We start from the raw sequence: 24,706 nt of genomic DNA, 5'->3' as shown, positions 1-24,706 counted from the left end.
TTAATAAGTCGACTGACATGTCTAATTTATGGAGAGGGATTCAAAGTGCAAGCATATATTATTCAGGTGTTTTAAAAAGAAAAAGTACCCATTGAAGTAATGAATGATTTACATGGTTTAAATAATAGTTGATTCACCTAAAAATTAGGTTTCAACTGTTAACGATCATCTCTTAAGAGCAGGAGATTATCGTGAACTTCCCGTTTACTGAAGTCACTGGTGGCACAAATTCCTCAATGGTATTACTTCTGGTAATAATGTGGATTCGAATCCAGCGGAAATCATCATTTCTTTCAAAAGTAAACGCTTATCATAAATGCCTTAATCATCACAAAACTGTCGATGTATGCAATTTATTCGTAATTACAATATAAATATTTATTCAGATAAAGTAACTTCATCGTGATTATTAGTATTACCGTGGTGTGTGCTACTGATGTCGACAGATATAAGTAGTATGTGTCATCAATATAAAGTGGAATATCTAGCGGCAGAAGGTTAGGAAGAAAGAAAAAAAGAGAGTGATTGGTGTGGATACGAAGGAACAATGAATTATGAGACAGTCGATTGACACTTTGCAGATGAAGTATTTACTGTATGATTCTCAGATTTTACTAAAAGATTCTGTAATATTTGTATTGTAATACATTCGATTGTCGCCACTTGTGTTGTTATTCATAACAATACTACATTGGTTGGAGTAAGGAATTAATACCGTTGGTTATCGGCTCAATGGTCTACAATTTAAGAGTTCACGCATGATCTAAGGTCCTAGGTTTGAGTCTGGCGGGTAGGGTCGTGGATGAGCCCTACTCAGGAGTCCTATACCAAAACAAAACGGCCAATCAGTGCTTCTAGGTTTTCAATGGTGATCTAACATCGATCAGTTTATGATCTCAATCAAATACTACATAAATTAGGCATTGTTTTAACATAGTTAAAGTACTCTTTTAAAGGTTATTCATATTACTGGTTTTCGCATGATTGACAAAACAATGATTTTCCTCTCTTCACTATCATGGTTTTCTTATTCAACTAGTTACCAGTTTTACAATGATCATTATCCTGTATTGTAATATAACAAACGAGAACACAATTGGGAACAATCGAGTGTATTCAAACACAAAATTACTGAACATCTTAAGAAAATTGGAGAACCAAATAGTAAATAATTCGTTTCCAAAATGTCATTCAACCGTCTCAGACTTTATTACGACACTAGATGACATAAAGTTAAATAGCTTACGTTTAGTTTAACCGAAGGTTGATCAACTACAACCCATAACCGGATTCTTTGTGGAAGGCGCTATCATATAGAAATATACTCTAAATGTAACCACCATAGAGATTATTTGAAATTATTTTTGGGGAATGGGAAAGAAATCGATATTTTTTATAAATTAATTGTTGCTGATTATTTATACTGTAGAATTCAACTCATTAAAGTCTTAACAATCTAATATTGATAGGATAATCTAAGAGGTTACCAGTTACGAGAAGTTATGAGTGCCAAGTAGCACGAAACCTAGGTCCAGAGTTTGCTGATGACTACCTCCAACCACCATCTTATCTCAACCTAGTGCACTCAATGTCGGGTCGCCTAGGCTGGTGGCGACACTGAAACTTCATCGATAGGATTCGATCTGCACTAAGAAGGACCTGACATACATGACCACCCAGTTATTAATCAACCGTAAATCTCTCTAGTAAAATTACTTTATTAATCTTAATCATCTTGCTGAAACTAGTCTCAGTATGATGGTTAAAAAGAATATTAGACAATAGAATTCTCTAGCAAATGCATATTCTAAATAAATTCTTATGTTCAACAGCTTTAATATTTTTTAAACTTCATCATTCGACTTTGAATAAGTAAACATCCGATTCTAACAAACGTATATATTATATATTTAGTGATGAGGTATTGCACTGTGTGCAACTGATGTCGACAGATATAAGTAGTATGTATCACTAATAAAAAGTTAAATGTATGACGGTTGATGGTTACAAAGATCGAAGAGAAACGAACGAGAGCAAAAAAATGATTGGTGTGGAAACAAAACAACGATGAAGTCTGAGACAATTGATGGATATTTTGCAAACGATTAACTCCGCCTGTAGCTATTCTAGAGTTACTGTCGGTCCCAAGCCCGGGTAAAAGAGGAGGGTTGGGCATAGGGTTAGCGACCCCATCCTGTAGAAAACTAACTCGCTGAAAAAACGCTAACCAGAACTGGTGGGCGGCCTATGCTCCTCCGTAATTTTGCATTTAGATACATTCGATTTTGCCCACTTGTGTTCTCATTCACTACAGTAATAATGTTTGTTGTCTTAATTTATAATATTATCATCCTTTAAACTATAGTTCGTTTTATGGTTTAATTGTAGTTAGGGAACAGATGAAAAGCAGAATGCATCGAACAACACTTTCATCCTAAACGTGATAATCCGTTGAGTTCAATCACATTAGGGGTAAGATAAATATGTCTAATGGAGCAATGTTGTATACTGACTGAAGTTAGAAATATAAGTCATTAGTTGGTAACTTTATAATCTGAATGATGTGTTCTCGCTTACTTACTTACTTACTTACTTACTTACCTACTTACTTACTTACTTACTTACTTACTTACTTACTTACTTACGCCTGTTACCCCTCGTCGAGGAGCATAGGCCGCTCACCAACATTCTCCATCCAACTCTGTCCCAAGCAATCCTTTCCAGTTCCTTCCAGTTTTTATTCATTCTTTTCATATCTCCTTCTATTTCCCGGAGTAATTTGTTCTTTGGCCTCCCTATTTTCCGTTTCCCTTCCGGATTCCAAGTTAGGGCTTGCCTTGTAATGCACATTGATGATTTCCTTAGTGTATGTCCTATCCACTTCCAACGGCTTTTCCTAATTTCCTCTTCAGCTGGAAGCTGTGTTCTCACTACCAATTCAAAATTTCCTGAGTACAATCCTTAAAGGAGATATATATGCTCACTATGAAGTGCTTTCACTGCCAAACAAAACATATGTTCAGTATTTTTTTATTTTACTGTTTGTCTGGCTAAATTTAATCGTTAGTATTAAGTATTTTCATGTTCAAGAATGCTGAACATGAATTCTTTACAATATCCACATCTTACTGTGGAATTATCTTGTTGTATGATAACTTTCAATGAATTTATGGTATATTCCATAGTTGAAAGCGTGAGTCAATTGAACCTAGATCACCATGGAAAACATGGAAACACTGGACGGCCGTTTCGTTCTATTATGGGACTCCTCAGCAGTGCGCATCCATGATCCCGCACTCGTGAGATTCGAACCCAGAACCTACCAGTCTTGCACTCAGAGCACTTAACCGATAGACCACTGAGCCGGCATCCGGTAGTGTATATGTCCAACTGCAATCAATCCACGAAGTTGAGCAACCGTTCACCGTTCAACCGTCCTGGGTTCGAATCTCGTGAGGCGAGGTCGTGGATGCGCACTGCTGAGGAGTCCCACAATAGGACGAAACGGCCGTCCAGTGCTTCCAAGTTTTCTATAGTGGTCTAGCTTCAATTGACTCATGCTTTCAACTATGGAAATACTGAAATCTCCACAAAATTATGGTATATTGTCATTTATTGTACCATTTCATTTCTATTACCAATAATATTATGATCAAAGATTCCTAATTGTACTTTGTAAGATAACCATCCATCCATCCATCTATCCATCCACACTTGATTCATTGACCTGAATTTTATTTAAAAAAAGTACTTTTTTTATAATTATTCAAATGAATATAATTTATTATTATTATTATTATAGCCTATCGTTTCCATTACATAAGGGTCTATTTTTTTTTTGTAATATTAAAAGTACATTTTTATGATACTTTGCCCAAGTACAAAGATTTTAGTAAAGATTATAATTTATAAGTAGATGAGTATTATAAGCAAAGATGGATGATGGTTAGCAGTGGAATCCAGGATGCCTGTCTCGTCTTATTTGGAACTGATCAGCTGAATGTACCTACATCTATGAGTTGACATTCACTCCAGGACTCGGATCCAGTACCGTTTGCTTTAAACGCCATCGCGTTATCTATTGACCTACTGAATTCTGATAACCATCTGCTTGAGTAATAGGGTAAAGTTTAAATTCACTTGATATTGTTTGCTTGTATAGAATGATACAAACAAACTATACCAAGATGAGTATTGGTAATATATACACTGAAGAATCATAGATAGTAATTTGATATATGTTGTTCAAAGCTATGGCTTCAACTCTTATAAAACTAAAAGAGATTTACCATGGAGATAATATTGAAAGCATGGAATCAAAATAAGTTCATAGTGTTAAAAGATGTTAATATAGTAACGCTTAAACAGAGATAACACTGGAAATCTCTGTATTATAAACCAATCAATCTAGTAAGAAACCTAAATCTACATTTATTTGACTCAGTTATATATTCAAATTACATAATTCAATAGGTTCTCAGAATAATCAGATTTAATTAACGTCAGTCATCAAAAATTCAAACTGAGTAGTAGTGGTAGTAGTAGTAGTCGTAGTAGTAGTAGTAGTAGTCGTAGTAGTGGTAGTAGTAGTAGTAGTAGTAGTAGTAGTCGTAGTAGTAGTGGTAGTAGTAGTAGTGGTAGTAGTAGTAGTCGTAGTAGTAGTAGTCGTAGTAGTAGTAGTCGTAGTAGTAGTAGTCGTAGTAGTAGTAGTCGTAGTAGTAGTAGTCGTAGTAGTAGTAGTCGTAGTAGTAGTAGTCGTAGTAGTAGTAGTAGTAGTAGTAGTCGTAGTAGTAGTCGTAGTAGTAGTAGCATTCGTAGTAGTAGTAGTAGTAGTCGTAGTAGTAGTGGTAGTAGTAGTGGTAGTAGTACTAGTCGTAATATAATTATAATTTTTCCAAAGACCGTTATCAGTATATTCAAATAATCTGGAGTATTGGAACAAATCATAACAAACATAAAAGATATCAAATTACGGTAGTTAATGAATTCACTCATCTTTCATCTTTAATTATCTTCCAGGTTACCAGACATTTATTATTTGCTTCAAGGGATAACAACTGATGTTAAGGAGTTGTATGTGTACTATGTGCTGTACGTTTGGATAGGTTTCCACATTCACTTTTAATGAAATCTGTCACCAATTATTTATATATGACTTTTACAAAGATAACCTTAGTAAATTATTCTCCCTATTATGTCTTAATAACTAAGTAGATTTGAAATGAATATGAATTGTTATGATTTGAATTAAACAATTTCGGTTAGACATTAACACAGTTGGATACCAGCTCAGTAGTCTAGAAGCTAAGCGTTCGCGCGCAAGACCGAAGGTGCTGAATTCGAATCCCGCGCTTGGGACAGTGTATGCATACTGCTGAGGAGTCTAATACTAAGACAAAACAGCCACCCAGTAATTCCAAGTTTCCAATCATGGTCTTACATATGTGGACAGCATCATTGATGAACACAGTGGATCAGATGCAGATGTGAGGGCGAGAATCGGCAAGGCAAGAGCAGCATATTTACAATTGAAAAACATCTGGAGCTCAAAACAATTGTCAACCAACATCAAGGTTAGAATTTTCAACACAAATGTCAAGACAGCTCTACTTTATGGGGCGGAGATGTAGAGAACTATGAAAGCCATCATCCAGAAGATACAAGTGTTTGTTAACAGTTGTCTACGCAAGATACTTCGGATCTGTTGGCCAGACACTATCAACAACAACCTACTGTGAGAGAGAACAAACCAGATTTCAGCGGAGGAAGAAATCAGGAAGAAGCGATGGAAGTGGATAGGACATACATTGAGGAAATCACCCAATTGCGTCACATGACAAGCCGTCACATTGAATCCTGAAGTGAATATTGTTGTTATTATTATTACTACTATTACTACTATTTATTATATATCAATCTTTCAATTGTCAGTACCCTTCTATTAATATCAATTATGACTAAATGTGGGGAGGATTTTGAATAACCCAATCGGATCCTATATGTTGTTTGTAAAGAATGAATGATACAAATTTATAAAACTAATCTTTATATTTCATTATTATTATCATTATTATTACACTAATTTCATAATTAAAACATTACTAATTCATACATCCAAAAAATTGAATATCCATATCCATTTTTTGTTTATAAATTTATACTACTGAAATATCATATAATAAGTAGTAAACAGTATCATTATGAAATCGAAAGAAAATAAGGATAAAAATACCATAGATTATTTTAAATATGAACTAGATAATTCAAAATCTGGTCATCTTTTTGTTGTTATTGTTGTATAGAAGATAATTTTTTATAAATCTTAATATAATACTTCTATTCCGTTGTTTTCTTCGTTGAATTTACTAGATAGATGGATTTTAGTAGTATATCTATTCATCTGTTCTATGATTTGAATTAAGGCACATTATATTAATAAAATGATGTACAGATATGTTTATAGAGTATAGAAAATAAAGATGTAAAAGAATGTTTTTCTTTAAAAAAATACAATAATAATAATAAAGTTTTCACTCTTTTTTATAAGTAGTATAATCAGTAGTATAATAATTCATACTAAAAAAATCTAATGTAGATCTAAATAAAAATTAAGTAGTATATATATCATCAAAATTGTTATCAATTATTTCAATGATAATCTATAGAACTAAGAAGAAAAACAAAATGAACATTTGAATAGTTTTGTTTTTCTTTGTGTTTTTGTTCCTGACAAGTACCCTGTACATGTACTATACAGACCAACAGTATACATATAGGTATATAATCAAAATAATGTAATTCTATCTAAATGGATAATGAATGTTGTCAAAGAGAATAGATCCAAGTCCCAATAGTAATATTAATAATAATCTACGTTGAAAGTTTTTCTTTAAGGAAGAACCCAATTGATCCAATCATCTTATTTTTACTTTAACATCTTTGTAAACGTAATCTATCATATTCATTTTGCCAAAATCTATACAAATGCCAATAACGATCACTGATTAATATTGATCATTGTTATGGTAACAGTAGAAGTCATCAGAGTGAACAGCGTTGTAAGAAAAAAAAGAAAAGAACGATAATCAATCAATTTTGTAGTTTACATTTTATAAAGTTGAGATCATGAGTCAATTGAAGCTAGACCACCATCAAAAACCTGGAAGCACTGGATGACCATTTCGTCCTATTGTGGGACTTCTCAGCAGTGCGCATCCACGATCCCGCACTCACGAGATTCGAACCCAGGACGTACCAGTCTCGCGCCAGAGCACTTGACCGATAGACCACTGAGCCGGTATACATTTTATTAAAATATATATCTGGTTCGTAAGATGGTAGGTTATTTGAAAAAAAAAGTGGATGATGTGTTGTTCTCTGAGCTGAATAGTTTGGTCGTGGAGCTCAGAGGACGAAACTCCATTCAAATCATCCACCTAAGCTAAAAATCTTCTCCACCAGTTTCTAACTGCGTAAATTTTCGAGTAAATTTCGGCATTCTGGATTTTATTCTTCTAAGCGATTAAATTTTTTGATTAGTCACTTGCGTTACTTATATACTAATATGAAAAAGTCGATAGCTCATCATGATTGAATACAGTAATAAACATTATCATTTTTATCTTAGTTACAAAGACTATGACTGGTTTAGTAACTAGGCATCGATTGATACCCTACCCAACCCACCACCCATTAAGTATCTTCTCCTCTTTTTCATTGAAGATATTAATAATTAGACTTAATAGAGCATTGAAACATATTCAGCTTATATCACTCTTAACTAAGCTAAAAGCCAGTTAACGTTCCTTTTTATATATATAAATCAACCTTAAAGAATTATAAATCACATTGGCTTTATCTATTCAATTCACTTTATATATATATAGGGAGAGAGAGGGGGGAGAGAGAGAGAATAAACCTAGAATTGTTATCATTCAGCTGAAAGATGATGTTACCATGGTGTCTAATTATTGATTTTTTTTCTTTCAATAAACTTAGAATGCAATTAATTATTAAAGTACATTATTATGTGTTGTTTTTGTTTCCCCCTTTTTTTAAAAAAAAAAGATGAAGAGTACAATCATAATAATAATGATAAACTACCTGCGATCTTGTGCATCTCGAATTGTTCGTTCACGAAGATCCCATGTAGATAATGAATTAATAGGCTAATAAAATAAAATACAAAAAAAATACAGTAATAAAGATTATATCAGTCATATGATTGACTTATTTTTATTGATTGTATTATTATTAAGTAGTATTAATCATATGGTACAATTATATCAGTTCTACTGTATGGGACGGAGATGTGGAGAACTATGAAAGCCATCATCCAGAAGATACAAGTGTTTGTTAACAGTTGTCTACGCAAGATACTTCGGATCTGTTGGCCAGACACTATCAACAACAACCTACTGTGAGAGAGAACAAACCAGATTTCAGCAGAGGAAGAAATCAGGAAGAAGCGATGGAAGTGGATAGGACATACATTGAGGAAATCACCCAACTGAGTCACAAGACAAGTCCTCACATGGAATCCTGAAGGCCAAAGAAGAAGAGGAAGACCAAAGAACACATTGCGTCGAGAAATGGAGACAGACATGAGAAGAATGAACAAAAACTGGATAGAACTAGAAAAGAAGGCCCAGGACAGAGTAGGTTGGAGAATGCTGGTCGGTGGCCAATGCTCCATTGGGAGTAACAGACGTAAGTAAGTAAGTAACAATTATATCAACTTCAATAATGATATTGTTATATCTCGAACTTAGATTCTTAGTATGTCTTGTAATACTTGAGCATTCGAACGCCAGAATCCTCTCAAGTCACAAAATGAGAAGACAAAAGATTAGTAAGTAGGAATGTTATTCCCAACACAGTGTCAAATATAGTACGAAAATCTCATGTATTTTGGACAGCCAATAGGCACATAGGGGGTCCTTCTTATTCATCTAATAGAGAAGCTACACGTCGATATTCTAGGATGTTCCTCTAGTGGTGATTGGATGGAATGTCTTCGGTTCTTTCTGGGCTTCTTGAGGCATCCTTGAGTTTGCCAACGAGCCATCCTTACAGGTATATATTTAAAATCAATCAGAAAAATAATTTATTTCCTTAATCATTGAACGGTTGTTGAATATTTTGTTCATTAATCATACTTCATATATTGGAATTCCATGAAACTAATGATTTTTCAGATGGTGTCTAAGATTTGTAGCTTAGATGAATGGCTTTGATGGAGTTTTGTTCTTTTGAGTTAGATAGTTTGATCGTGGAACTTTTATTGTTCTTCTAAATGACATCATCAATACAAACTTCAGATAGAAGTGAAGTGTTTGAATTTTTTCACATATGGCTTACAGTTTGTTGTGTAGACCTTGATGTTGATTGATCCTTGTTGATCATAAACCTATCATTGTTTATTTATTTATATTGGTTGTATCTCTCATAGGTTTGATTTTTAGTTTCTATGTTTGTTCAATCAGAAAAATTATGGACATTAATATCAAGGTCTACAGAATAAGTTGTGAGTCATATTTGAAGAAATTCTAACATTTCACATCTATGTGAAGTTTATGCTGATGATGTTGTTCAGTAGAACGATGAAAGCTCCAAGACCAAATCATCCAGCTCAGATAACAAAACCTCATCAAAAACTGTTGAATTTTCATAGAATATACATCAACTAATCTTAGTACGATAATCATTGGAAACCTTGAAATAGTGGGTGTCTGTTTTATTGTAATAGGGGACTCCTCCGTTAATTCCATACACCAACAATAGTCAGATTTTAGTAATGACTGATATCGAGGTACAGTTTCAGGAGTTGTAGTAAAGGATGTGACTAATGGAGTTCAGTGTTGTCCGGAGTCAGACAGTTATCCACAGCAAGCAATAGAACACAGTTCATCATTATCGCAAATCGCTCTCCATCTTCAAATCCTCTCGGAAGGCCAAGCTCATACAACCACTGTCAGGGAAGTCCTACTCACTGCCTCCTCACAGCATTATTGTTGTTTACGAAATTGAGAGGACCAAAAGCGAATGTCTGGCGTTTTACCCGGGTTTGTGGACACAGAGGGTCCACCTAGAGGAGGTGGAAAACCCTGATTCCGAACCAATGATGCACGTGAGCTCCAGGTTTCTGAAGGAACAAATGGCGTATGAACCAATTGTTGGTCACCGGTTACCATGGTACTGCATATCCTTACGTTGCTCCACTGCCTTATGGATCAGAGCTTTAGCTTGAATGCTCCGGCTGTTGCCCTCAAAAAAACTCCTGGTGTTCAGTGGTCCCACAAACTCCTGTCAGCAGTGTGACTTACAGACATGTCATTCGCATAGGATGTTAAGCAGGTAAATTGGAGACTGTAATATTCTCAAATTTACTAAAACTATAACTAAAAAGTACATGAAAGTAGATTTATATGTTCACAAGTAAGTAATTTTGTCCTAGTAACGAAGCAATTAGTTAATTTGGTCATTCCTTTTTTCCAGCTTTTCTCTAATTCATAGTTTTGTTATATAACAAATTAAAGTTTAATAAGAGACTGACCAGTTGCAGTCCTAAACATCAATGGGAAGATTCAAACAAATAATACTAAGTAAATTTCAACTTCACCCCATTGCACAGGACTCAGTAGCTGAGTGGACAACGCGATGGAGTTTGAAGCGAACGGTGCTGGGTTCGAGTCCCTCGCAGAGTGAACATCCACTCTAAGATGCAAGTACATTCAGCTGACGAGTGCCAAATAGAAAGAAACGTGCTTCCTCCATTCCACTGCTAGCCACCATCCATGTTTGTTTACAATTCTTGTGAAATAAGGCTATATCGAGGCAATACGCACAGTATGCACATATGCCAATAAGAGACTGACTAGTTGCAGTCCTAAACATCAATGAGAAAATTCAAACAAACAATACTAAGTGAAAATAAAGTTTAATATGTTTACTTCCCCAATTATGTAATCATCTATTTAAAATCTTTCAATCTTTTGTCTATATCTTAATCGATTTTTCAAAACTATCATTTAAGTTACCCTAGTAACAATACAATAACTTCTAATCAACCTTGTCTTCATAAAAGAAAGTATTATAACTACAACTTAGGTTTGTAAGATGAAGAAATTCACAGAGAATTTAAGATGTAAATTATGAGATTTTAGTAATTTTATAGTGGAATCCATGAGTCAATTGAAACTAGACCATTATGAAAAACCTGAAAGCACTGAACGGAGCGAGACTGATAGGTCCTGAGTTCGAATCTTTCAAAGCGGGATCATGAATGTGCACTTCTGAGAAGTCCCACAATAGGACAAAACAGCCGTCCAATACTTCCAGGTTTTCCATGGTGGTCTAGTTTCAATTGACTCATGAATTCAACTAAGAAATTAAAGTATAAAACAAGTAATCATCATATTATCCGAATGAATACCTTTTGTTTTTCTTTACTAATAATATAACTAAGAATTGATCTCAATGGACCAGATAAGTTCACTCTATATGTCATCCCATAGATCTTGAATTCTAGAGACACTTCGTATGTTTTTACTCAATCAATTTATTCTTCTTGAATCTATTTTTACTGATACTAATGCTGATACCTTTAATACTCTGTTATCTAACTTAATAATTTCATCTCTTCATATACTGATAGGATGAGGCAACTTGAATTAATGGATATATGTACCAGGGTTCTGAGATGATTATGATTGAATTGACTGAATTCATGAAATCGGGAAAGAAATGTTACTTATCATAGATTGAGGTAGATGTTTATTTTCATAGTTGAAAGCGTGAATTAATTGAAGCCAAACCACCGGGGAAAACTTTGAAGCACTGGACAGCGAGACTGGTAGGTCCTGGGTTCGAATCTCGTTCGCGAGGCGAGGTCATGGATGCGCACTTCTGAGGAGCTCCACAATAGGACACTTTTTTTAAAATTCAATTACATAATATACACTAAATACTAAATTAGTAGTATAATGAAGAAGAAAAAAGAAGATGAATCAAGACAGAACTTACCGAAATTTCATTGTAATCTGAAAGGTTTTAAAAAATGAAAATTTATGTTTAAAGACAGTTCGTTACTTTAATGAAGTCAGTCAGTCTAAATAAGTTTTTATTGTATAAATGTACATTTCCGCCTCCCCTTCCCCTCAAAAAAACACAGGGGAATGGTAAACAAACATTGATGATTTTTCCTCATCGGACTGTAGACATTTTTGTGCCCCCAAATGCCATGGTACGGTCGAGAGTGGAGAGAATCCACTCTCCCTCCTCGAAATACTCTGACATGGTCATGTGAATACAAACAATTCCAGGGAAGTCTTACTCATTGCCTTCTTGTGACATTACTGTTGTTTACGAAATTGAGAAAATGAAAAGCGGATGCCTGGTGCTTTAGCCGAGTTGGTAGATATAGAGGGTTCATATGGGAGAGTTGAAAAACTGTAATTCCAAACCAATGGTGCGCATGGGCTCCAGCATTCTAAGGAAACAAAAAGAGTATGAACTAGTTGTTGTTCAGTGGCTACCATGGAACTGGATCTACTGACGTTGCTACACTTTCTTGTGGATCAGATCTTTAGATCGAAGGATCTAGGTGTGGCCATCTAGGAAAACCCTTTGTTTCGGTCTGAGCACCTGGACAGTATCCTAGCCCTCATACAAATCGAATGATTTATAAGACGCATATCTATTTGATACCTCGTTGTACCAATATTTGTATGTTTAAATAAATAAACATTTGTGTAATAAGAACATTAATGATAATTTACTAGATCTATCATGAAATTCATTTAGTTAATAGTCAACTTTATCCCCAAAAGTAAGATCTACTAAGTACAATAACAGGGATGTGTTCAAATAAAGGATTTATAATTGATAATGAAGTAATGTTTAAATGACTTGGCTTTGAGGAATAAAGGTTTAGAAATAAAAATAAAACCCATCTCGAGATGTTGTCATTTAGAATAATGTTATACTAGACAAACTTCGTACAACCTAATATTACAATTCCGTTAGATAAATTCGTATGAAAATAATTTGCTGTGCATCAACTGATTTACTGCTCTTGTACTATTTTATCCGTTACTGCAGCGCCAGTTATGCACATTCTCAGGTACTTGTTCCTATTCGTATTCTAGATAATATTTAAGTAAGGGTTAGCAAAAGAAAGTCAATTTAATGACCTTCAGTGTTGTTAGAGGTATGAGAGCAGTTATCACTTCCCGGTTGTCCATGTCGTGGAAGGGTTCTTCTAGGGGTACCTGAGAAGGAAATTGAGTTAGAGTTGATCCTGGTGGTTTGAAAGCGTGACCGTAGTGCCCAACAGACAACTGCTTGAGACTGGTCACACACAACCTTTTTGTGAATAATTTTCTTGTTAGCTCCTTACTTGTTGGGACCTTACCGCCGGCGGCCGAAATCCTTGGGATAAGGTGAGGTGTGCATTTTTAGGGTTAATCTTTTCTAACTCTACCCTTCCTTTTGGGAAGGCAGCATCGCTTTTATGATGGTTGTCCGAGACAGACACCTTACTATCATCACACCTCCTTACTATCACTTCAATTTTAGCAACTAACGTAAGCAACTAGCTGAAAAATATCTCTAAAGATGATAATAAAAAACTCAATTCTATTTTAATCCACTACTAAATACACAAAAATGGAATGTAATTTAAGCACACAAAAAAAAAATAAAAACCAAAAGTCTTGATTTCATTGAAGGATACTAGTAAAATGACAAAGAATTCTTTACAAGATACATTCAGCTTCTTATCCGTCTCTAAATATCAACTTTCACGTTGTTCCATACTTTCATGTTTTGTTTCAGTGAAAAATCTCTCCACATATTGTCAATAGTCTTATTATATATTACTTATTTATTCACATCTTTCATTTACTGAGTACCTATGTACAATCCGATATTCGTCCTCGAATAAGCTTAGTTTTAGACAAAAATACAAAGCCAATGCTTTTACAAATATGTGTTTGGCATTAATTCTCAAACATCTAGTTGATATCTGTAAAAAACAGTCAGTTATATTTCTAGTACAACAAGTGGATACTTTCACCAGGAACTTTGACAATGTCAGATCCAGTTTCGCTAAAGTTATGATACTGTCGTTTAGGTAATGTACTAAAATGTAACTTTGTATTTGTATACGAAACAATAGTAAATATTATTAATGAAACATAACTCACTTTGATAACCACGTGCAGATAATGATCTCGGTCGACATTGAGATCTATACGAATATGGTCCATTCACGTTGCCTGTCTTAAAACAGAACAGAAAATGTACAAACAAATGAATAAATTAATCTTTAATATAGCCTTAGAATCGGATAAATAACAAAATAAATCAGAAAATTATTCTTTTTACTGAACAAATATTATTTACAAGATGAAGCCAAAAATCGATTCTTAAGTTATCTTATTTAAAGTAAACATGGTAATAAATGAGTATTATTTCATTAAATGCTATAAAAATACGCTCTTGAAAGTAACCAAAAATAATGTGAACCTTACTCTCTTTGGGCTTCTAGAGGTTCTTGAAGCACTTTGTGACTTCGCTATATGATTAGCAGTATCAGATGCTATAGTGTATTTAGACCCATCAGATTCAGGATAACGGCATCTCAAAGCACTGTTAACTGTGGCTCGATAATAACTTGGTGTCGGTGTCATTGGCTTGTAAAGGCATCTAAAAATAAAAGACACACTTAAGTGATTGTTCACGAAGGTAATTTCATGCTGTGATATGTATAATAACTCTTGATACATAATAAACAAGTCTATAAACTCTTGTTTTATAAAATGGAAAATGTCAGAACTTTTATTGACATAATGAAAAATCACTTCTTAGCTTTTGGCTGTAGACCATCGACTTAAAGAGATTACTTTAAAAGTGCTTTTCAAGCTAATTTATCTTATACGAGATATAGGAAAAACGCATTATGTCAGGTTACAGAGTCCGAAACCCCCATTTCTCATTCATCGGTTTCTCATTTATAGCAACTTCAGCCACAATAACTGAAAAATTCACGTCAATATACCTCTAGAAACTCAAATACGAAGACTGATTTTTAGTTTGACTAATAAAGCCACGTATGCATAACAAAGTAAACATCTCTGAACGGTAAGGTTCCATAACGTTTATATGAATGCACTTAGCAACTTGAATGGAAATGAAATCGGACTGCTTTAAGATTTAGCTTCTTATAAAGGATGAAGCTAAAAGACACAGATGATATCTCAAGGTGGTAAATTTTTCAGGTAGTCAAATTATTTTTCGGTTGAAATTATTTTTAAGCTCATTAGTAGTTGTCCAGAACTTCTGGTCTCCAGTTTTATATTGTTTATAAAGTCTGAAAGCATGTCTTGATACACCTAAAGTGAGTCTTTGTTTCGAAACGTCAATCAGAAGTTGAATAATTGCTCAACTCAAAATGTAAAATTCAAGATTCAAATAAAAACGAGCTATTTTAGCAACTGTAAAAATTAAAATTTTAAGTAATTGGACTTTTCGGAAAGCTAACTATATCAAGTTTTGAATTATTAACCGAAGCTTTATACTCTCACTTCTAGTCTTTTCAGAGGTGTACTAGTATTATTGTGGCAACCATGTACACTTTAACGATTTTAATATTTTTATAGTCGTTATTACGAAGAATAAAAAGTATTTAATGAATAAAATTTATCCTGATGACGTCCAACTCTAGTGGGATGTATGTGTATGGTCATTCGGGAACAGCTTACAAAACAGCGATCATGTGATATTTTATTTCACTCGTGCATGACTGAATTGAGAGGTTACTCACTTACTGCAATGGAAGTTGTTTACGGAAAAGAATGTTTCCATTTAAAGTCTCGAAATACAATATTCAGTCTTGTACAAAACATAAACAACCAGTGAAATTGGCATACTGCTAGGAATTTGATATTGAATTTAACGACACTCGAACTTTAATCATCGAAGTTAAATATTGTAGTTGACATACTTACTTTGATTGATCAACTGTAATTAGTAATGCAAACCGTGTGAAAATATAAACATCTAAAAGCTCAAAACGTCCCTAAACTTTCACCCAGTGTATCAATATTGTGTGCTGAAAGATTGATCAACAAGTTTGGTAAGTAACGCATGCCAATACCTATTATTAACCTTACTTTTGTTAATTAAATAGGAGGATAATTAGTTTTCAATAGGATCTTTTTGGAAGTAATCATTTATAACAGAAGTGCATTAAGTCGTGTATTTTGAAACTTTGAAAAATAAGCGACTGTGTAAACTCACGGATCGTAACAGCAGCACTGTGGCGAGGAATACTAAAACAGTTGATTTAGAATAAATTCGAACTTACACAGCAAGTGCAATAACACGAAGCTGGGTGACATTTGATAGCTGAACTAACAGAATATTCTAGTCTCGGGGAAACACCCTAAAAGTGTTAAAATGAATAGTTACGTTACTGGGAAATCAATCGTCTTAAGCATCAGCAAATCTCTCTTAGGAATAGTTCTCAAACACATTTTTGAACATGGTGTGAAAAATTCCTTGGCATTTGTCGAGTAATATGCCAAAAGTGTTCCTCCAAGATAAACATCTGCAATTTGTCTTATCTCAATTGTTACAGTGTAATCTAATATACAGTGATTAACTATACTCAGTTTTACCTTCTAATCTATCCACCACGTTGCAGGCAGAAAGAGCAGTATAAAAAGTCTGTTTTGATCTTCTTTAAGACAGATTAACAAACCTTATCGAATGAAAACTTTTCGTGGATGAGAAGTGGAAAGATAGCGTTAAGCAAACGTGTTCTTTTGATTATTCCAAAAACCTCTATGGTCAAATATAGATTGTCTCGATTAATAAGCCATGTTCCAGGAGAGTAAACCTTTGCGATTTCGAATTATTCAGCACTTTAAAAACCTACACAATTTATGTTTACATCGCCTTCAAATCTGTATACTGGCATGATAGTGATTCTGAAAATCCAATGTTATTTCGACCAAAGCGGGGCTGCATGTCCTTATATAGTTACCATAGCATCATTAAAACACAGATGTTTCAAAGAAGTACGAAAATGTCGATTCAATTTTTCTCACAACGAAACGAAGTAAAAATTTTAAAGAGACCTTAATGAAAACAATTATTTTTAATGAAACTTTCACGATGAATTATGTTGAAGTTTCTGTGAAGTATTATGTACATCCTGAAGTTACACTGACTACTATCGGGCAGACGAATAATCAAAATTAACTTCAAAATTTTCCGTTTTTCCTATCTCTATCATTTTTACTATTCACCTTGATGTATGGTTTTATCGAGATCATTAACATGGATCAATTCATGTTCTAGATATCATTTAGTAACAATAGCCTGGATTCGAAATCGCTCATATTCCTAGCGTTGGTAATTCTTTCTTAGAGTGTAGTCACTGCATGGAAGACCACTCACATTTGCCGTATCCGAAACTCACACACTGGTACCAGGCATGTTTGTTTGCTAAATCTCATCTAGTTATTATGAATATCAATCATGACCCATACTTCATCCTTCTAGATCTTCAAAAGCAAATATCATTTATAGGTGGAGGAATGGAGCTACCCTCGAATTCAGCAGGCACGTTGTAAGTGGATTTCCGTTGGCATATGATATATGACGCTGTCTATGGATCTAGTGCTGCGAAAACTCAAATATAACACTGCATTGCTCCGCAGTCATTGATCATGGATTACATAAGTCAGGGAAGTGTGTCACAACTGGCTTCATGCATCTTCAAGAAATCGTTCATCCCACGAAATTGTTGATGTCACTGTTAGATTCAAGACTTTAAGCTGAATTAATAGTTTAACTGAGGAAGCTCTGAGTCTTTATACACTTTTATACCTGTAATTTGTGTTGCACGTCCATTACAACTCTCCAACCGACTATCGGAACTGGTTATCAGGAATGAAGGTTGTAAAAAAGATAGAGATACGGCGAACCAATACATGATATTAATTTTCGAAGGCAATGATTGCTGGACTGAGTCAGGCGAGCATGCGATTGCTTCCTGATGTGTCTCACCTCATTAAATTAGCCACGAGGGATCAGAAATTCAATTTTACGTCCGCTGAAATGTTTAGTGTATATCATTTTATTATCCTAAATAGTGCATCTAAAGCAAAGCATCTTCGCAATTTTCAGGTCAAACTTTAACAATTATACTTGCATTACATTTTTACAACCTTTGAGAACGTTCGAAATTGCACAAAATTGGTCACAACGGTGAATTTGCATCCATCGCTTAGGATAATTTTGCGACCATTAAAATAACGATTTCTCCACAATATCCATAGCTTATATGAGGTAAGTCATTTTAAAGGCAAGATAAAACTGTTTGAAAATGCCGTATTATTTTTCAAGTTAAACCCCTTCATCTATTGTTTTTCGAGTGTCGTAGCAAACGTTTACCTGCAAAGCAGGGTAGCAAAATGTTATTGCATAAATGGTTGATTGGTGAATTGCAAATAAATTATGCAGTGTAAAAGTTAGTGCATCATATGGATGCTGCGTTAAAAACGAATTGTTACTCAGATGTCATAATGTTCACAAAATGAACATAATGTTATACATATTTTAAAGTTTCTTGCTACCGGTCTACAGGCAGCTCCTTTATTGTAGAACGAATGTTTATCGGATGTACGGACTAAGAGATGCTTTGCGGTCAGGTTCTTACTTACTTACTTACTTACTTACTTACTCACTTACTTACTTACTTAAGCCCGTTACCCCTCGTCGAGGAGCATACGCCGCTCACCAGCATTCTCCATCTAACTCTGTCCTGAGCCTTCCTTTCCAGTTCTTTCCAGTCAACATTCATCCTTTTCATATCGGCATCTATTTCCCGGCGTAATGTGTTCTTTGGTCTTCCTCTTTTCCGCTTCCCTTCAGGATTCCAAGTTAGGGATTGCCTTGTAATGCACATTGATGATTTCCTTAGTGTATATCCGATCCACTTCCAACATCTTTTCCTAATTTCCTCTTCGGCTGGAAGCTGGTTTGTCCTCTCCCATAAAACGCTGTTGCTGATAGTATCCGGCCAATGGATGTTGAGTATTTTGCGTAGACAGCTGTTGATAAATACTCGTACCTTCCTGATGATGGTCGTAGTAGCTCTCCACGTTTCAGCTCCGTACAGTAGGACTGTATTGACGTTCGTATTAAAGATTCTGACTTTGAAATTAGTTGACAGTTGTTTTGAGTTCCATATATTCTTCAATTGTAGAAATGCTTCCCTTGCTTTGCCAATCCTCGCCTTTACATCTGCATCCGATCCTCCTTGTTTATCAACGATGCTCCCCAGGTACTGGAATGTTTTCACCTCTTCCACAGTTTCGCCATCAAGTGTGATTGGGTTGGTGTTCTCCGTGTCGCATTTGAGAATCTTGCTTTTTCCTTTGTGAATGTGGAGGCCTATCGATGCAGAGGCTGATGCTACATTTGCTGTCTTCATCTGCATTTGTTCGTGTGTATGAGAGAGGAGGGCTAGGTCATCTGCGAAGTCCAAATCGTCTAATTGATTCTAAGCTGTCCATTGTATTCCGTATTTCCCGTCAGATGTCGAATTCTTCATAATCCAGTCAATCACTAGAAGGAAGAGGAATGGGGAGAGTAGACAGTCTTGTCTGACTCCGGTCCTTACTGGAAATGCATCTGTCAGCTGTCCTCCATGCACCACTTTGCACTGTAGTCCACCGTATGAGTTTTGGATAATGTTGACAATCTTTTCAGGAACTCCATAGGGACGAAGAATTTTCCATAATGTTCTCCTGTCCACGCTGTCAAACGCCTTCTCAAAATCAATGAAGTTGATGTATAGTGATGAGTTCCACTCGACTGATTGTTCAACGATGATCCGTAGTGTCGCAATCTAGTCTGTGCATGACCTATCCCTACGGAATCCAGCCTGTTGATCCCTAATTTCGGCGTCTACTGCGCCTTTCATCCGATTCAGCAGCACTCTGTTGAAAACTTTTCCTGGTACTGATAATAAACTGATGCCTCTGTAGTTCTCACATTTGCTCAGATCTCCTTTCTTTGATATCTTGATGAGATATCCTTCTTTCCAGTCCATTGGCACTTGTTCCTCTTCCCAAATCTTCTTGAATAGAAGGTGAAGCATGTTTGCAGTTATTTCAATGTCTGACTTCAGTGCTTCTGCTGGTATATTGTCAGGTCCTGCCGCCTTCCCACTTTTGATTTGTCTGATGGCCATCTTGACTTCTTCGATCGTTGGTGGAGTGACATCTATTGGAAGGTCAGTGTGTGCTGCTTCGATGTTCGGTGTATTCAGTGGGGCTGGTCTATTCAGCAGTTCCTCGAAGTATTCTGCCCATCTTTTCCTCTGTTCTTGAATCTCAGTGATTGTCTTTCCTTCTTTGTCCTTGAATGGTTTCTCCGGTTTGCAATATCTTGCCAGATTCCTCAATATATCATATAGTTGTTTCATGTTCCCTTCTCTTGCAGCTTTTTTCACCGTCGTCGCTAGTTCTCCCATGTATTTCTGCTTGTCGGCTTTATTGCTTTTCTTCACTTCCCTGTTTGCTTCTGCGTAGTCTGCTTGTGCTTTGACTTTCTCTGCATGTGTCCCACTGTTGTTAATTGCTAGTTTCTTGTTCTTCTTTTCTTGAATCTTGTCCAGTTTTCCCATAGAGATCTATTCCTTAAGATGATGCTTCTTAGGACCAAGAACCTCCTGACACGTTGAAGTTAGTGCTTCTTTTATCTCTTTCCAGTTGTCCTCCAAAGTAGTTTCTTGTTCATTCAGTAGATCTTGTAGAGCTTGGAACTGTTGTTGAGAGTTATCTTGAATTCATGGAGCTTGTCAGTATCTTGAAGGAAGGCTGTATTGAACCTTTGTAGTGCTGGTTGTTCAGTTGTCCAGTGTTTCTTCAGCTTCAGTCTCATCTTGGCCACAACCAGGTGGTGATCTGAAGCTATGTCAGCTCCTCTCCGGGTTCTCACATCTTCCATTGATCTTCGGAATTTTTTGTTGATACAGATGTGATCTATCTGGTTCTCTGTGGTTTGGTCCGGTGAGATCCATGTAGCTTTGTGTATGCGCTTGTGTGGGAATACTGTGCCGCTTATAACCAATTTGTTGAATGCACATAGGTTTGCAAGTCTCTCCCCATTTTCATTTCTCTCTCCTAGTCCATGTAGTCCAATTATATCTTCATATCCTGTGTTGTCCACTCCAACTTTAGCATTTAGATCTCCCATCAGGATGGTGAGGTCCTTTCGTGAGCACTTCGCTATAATTGATTGCAGCCTTTCATAGAACTGATCTTTATCATCGTTGTTGCTATCATTGGTGGGTGCATAACATTGGATAACGTTCACTGTGATCCCTTGCTTCTTTGTTCTGAATGATGCTTTGATTATCCTGGGTCCATGAGATTCCCATCCCACAAGTGCATTTCGTGCTTCTTTGGACAGAATTAGAGCAACTCCCTGAGTGTGTGGAGCATTTTCCCCTTCGTGACCGGAGTACAGCAGCATCTCTCCCGTACCTAGCCTTTGTTGTCCAGCTTGTGTCCGATGGGTTTCGCTTATTCCAAATACTGCCAATTTGTATCTCCTCATTTCCATTGCCATTTGACTAGTCTTCCCTGTCTCCCACATTGTCCGGATGTTCCATGTACCTATAAAGAGTGTTGCTCTGGTTGTTAGAAGGTGCATCGGCCTCGTGACTTTCGGCTTTCATCATGAGGCGTCATAATTATTCCTTCAACTCCCAGGGCAGAGTTTAAATGGTTTGAATTATTTTTTCTGGTTAGCGTTTTTTTAGCGAGTTAACTTTTCTACGGGATGGGGTCGCTAAGCCCATGCCAAACCCTCCTCCTTTACCCGGGCTTGGGACCGTCAGTAACTCTAGAATAGCTACAGGCGGAACAAAATTCAGATATGGAACTGCGATAATGTATTCAGCGCTGACAGACGAAAATTTATGAGCATCACTTCCTTCATCTAGATTATTCTCATTAAAGTGACAAGACCACTGACAACGAATCTTCCATTTTCAGTAGTAAGTATAAGAGGTCTGTTGACCTATATTAACCCCTGCGGCATATAACGGAATTAGGTTGGGGTGTTTTAAGCTGTCTTCAAGGGATAGTCCAAATAAGTCGTATACCATTTTGGCACCTCGCCTTTGAAGTCGTTCCAGCATTCTTTAAACAAGGACTCGCTGATAGAATCTCGCATTCCTAGCGAAACCTCACGAAAATCGGACATAATATCCTAATTATTCCTTCTTTCAAGTTTCGAAATTACTAACGAATAGCACATAAGGCGCTGAAACCTTCAGTAGCGGCAGCTTTACAACTACTCGCAGTTTTGTGGTCATTGTTTATCATGACTCTCAAGCTTTTAAGGTCTTTTTAATTTTTTAAGATCCTGGAATTATGCCTGAGAAAACTCCTATTCCTGCAGGTTTCTATGCTGATACGGCCACAGTTACCGGTAGTTGCTGTCTCCCATCATTATAAAAGTTAATTATCCAGCTTGTGATTTGACAATCGATGCCAAAATTCTCCAGTTTTAATTTTTGGACTCAAATTAGAGATCTTGTAAAGGACTTTACTTAGATCTGTGAAAAGTACATCTACCGGAACATTCCCACTTTTATTAAAACTATGTCGACCCCTTGATAAAAGATTGTGAACACACATAGTCTGACGACTACGCTCGATTGACTACTGGGTTGATAGTCACTAATCAGGTCTATATTTCCCGCTTTATAAATCACACTGATCATCAAATCTTTCAAGTCGCTTAGCAGTTTAGTTTACCGCCAAGATATATCAAACAGTATTGCCAGGGTTTCATCAGTTATGTCCGTCAGGGTTTTCATAGTTCTAGTATGAACGTTGTCAAGACAAACGGACTTATCCAGTTTGAGATGTTGAGTTAATCGAAGACAGTCCCTTTCTCCATAACCACATGATTCGTCTGCAAACTGCCATCATCACGACTGATCATTGCTCTTTTACTATCGTCGGTGGAAAGCACTTGACTGAATTATTCCTATGAAGCTTTCGCTTTTGTGCCACCATTTCTTGTCAATATCAACGGACTTTCGTGTGTCAAACGTAATGGGATTCCATCGTTTCTCTGAGTTCGTATCTTCATGTAAGAGAAAAACCTTTTTGGACTATTGTCACATTCCATAACTTTCCAACGTTTCAGAAGTTTCTTAACGTGTTAAGTTATTCGTAGTGGAAAGCTATTTTTTCTATGCGATACCAACCATTGTATAAACGGCGACGTGACTAAACCTGGTATGCCTTTTAATATGGAGCATGCTTCTTCAATTTATTAGCTAGCATTTACTGAAGAGTACGCTGTAACAGCGACCGTAAAAGTGATTACTGGATCTAACAAGGAAGATCTTTAGTTTGAACCAAAACGTGGGGGTTCAGATTCATGCCAGCCGAAGCCAGAAGAAACATCGGCTCCAGGGTCTATCTTACTTGAACAGCAAAACACACAAAGCCAACAAGGGTGTGGTTGCCAGTATTTCCTGTATGCAGTGGGACTAAAACAGGTCCATATTTTGTGCAACTACATTTTACATTCATCATACAGCGTTCCTTCCTTCTCAGTAAAAAAACTTTGCCGTCTACATCTATAAGTACAGACTACCATTATGAACAGAATAAAAGGGTAATAAGAATAGACCAACATATTCGAGATAACCATTACTGTGAAAACCAATCACAAACGTTCATACAGGTGGCTAAAAGTATTTGAATGTACCTCATGAAATATAGTGTACTTTTTGCCATTCTTTTGATTCGGTTGCCTATGGAGTATAAATTTACTCAACCTGCCTTTGTGATATTAAGAAATTAATAGTCCAAGTTAAGTAATGTACATTTTTCAGATAGTTTAAGGACGAAATACGTCAGCTCCTCTCTTTTAAGTGAGTTTTTAAGGGAGGAGATTAGTGGCTCTACTGTAATATATTAAAGATTTTGTAAGGTTATTTTGCACATTCAGTGGGCCAAGTATGTCTTTACAAGTCTTTACACTGATATATTTTCAAGTGTCTAGAATTCCATCTAACCCATAAATCAAGTGGCTTATGGTGTCCGTTTCACATAATCTAACGGGTAGTCTATTTCAAATGACAGAAAACAGACGTAGGAAGACTTCTTGTCGTGTGTTAGATCTACAGTAATGCTGTATTTCGACAAATCTACTGTGATTTCTTAGTTTATAACTGAACATATCACTAAAGCCTAAAATTAAATTCAAGGAGTATAATAATCGGTGTATCGGCTTGAGGCAAAATGTAAGATTAGGTCCAACTATCTTCTTCCAAAGAGGCTCCAAGCCTTATATGTTGCATCCAGCAAAGTAACTCTGATCAAAATGCATTCCTCAAGATTCTTTTGTAGAATATCTCTGTATTCCTTTGATTTTCAACCTGCCGCTTACACGAAGGTTACTGAGTATAAATGAAGAAAGGCGTGCACAAACTTTTTAAAGGAGCAACTTATCCACTGCCATGACGTGACTGCCTAAAGTGTCACCAGACGTAAGTTGTCACGACTGGTTTATTGTCAATTTACCAATTCATTCAGATCCGTCTTCCTCTTTATTATGTCTTCCGATGATACATCAGATCTGTCCGAGTGTCAGTATA

General features: G+C 35.9%; 1 protein-coding gene and 1 non-coding gene across 2 annotated transcripts; one reads left to right on the top strand and one right to left on the bottom strand.

Moving 5' to 3' along the window:
* Positions 1–6,032: 6,032 nt before the first annotated feature.
* Smp_148160 (hypothetical protein) lies at positions 6,033–17,017 on the bottom strand. Its single transcript, XM_018788910.1, has 11 exons — positions 16,943–17,017; positions 16,766–16,903; positions 16,683–16,731; positions 16,479–16,648; positions 16,370–16,447; positions 16,303–16,334; positions 14,535–14,709; positions 14,208–14,283; positions 12,025–12,041; positions 8,104–8,168; positions 6,033–7,000 (listed from the first exon to the last, which is right to left on the bottom strand). Exons 1-11 carry the CDS (start codon positions 16,982–16,984, stop codon positions 6,931–6,933), a joined length of 912 nt encoding a protein of 303 aa, XP_018654405.1. The 5' UTR covers positions 16,985–17,017; the 3' UTR covers positions 6,033–6,930.
* Smp_tRNA_01005_Pseudo_TTG.1.1 lies at positions 10,635–10,707 on the top strand. The gene has a single exon. It is a non-coding gene (tRNA).
* Positions 17,018–24,706: the final 7,689 nt, after the last annotated feature.

The sequence above is a fragment of the Schistosoma mansoni genome, chromosome W, assembly GCF_000237925.1.
Source record: "Schistosoma mansoni strain Puerto Rico chromosome W, complete genome".
NCBI classification, from domain to species: domain Eukaryota; kingdom Metazoa; phylum Platyhelminthes; class Trematoda; order Strigeidida; family Schistosomatidae; genus Schistosoma; species Schistosoma mansoni.
This window is presented reverse-complemented; position numbering and strand designations above follow the sequence as displayed.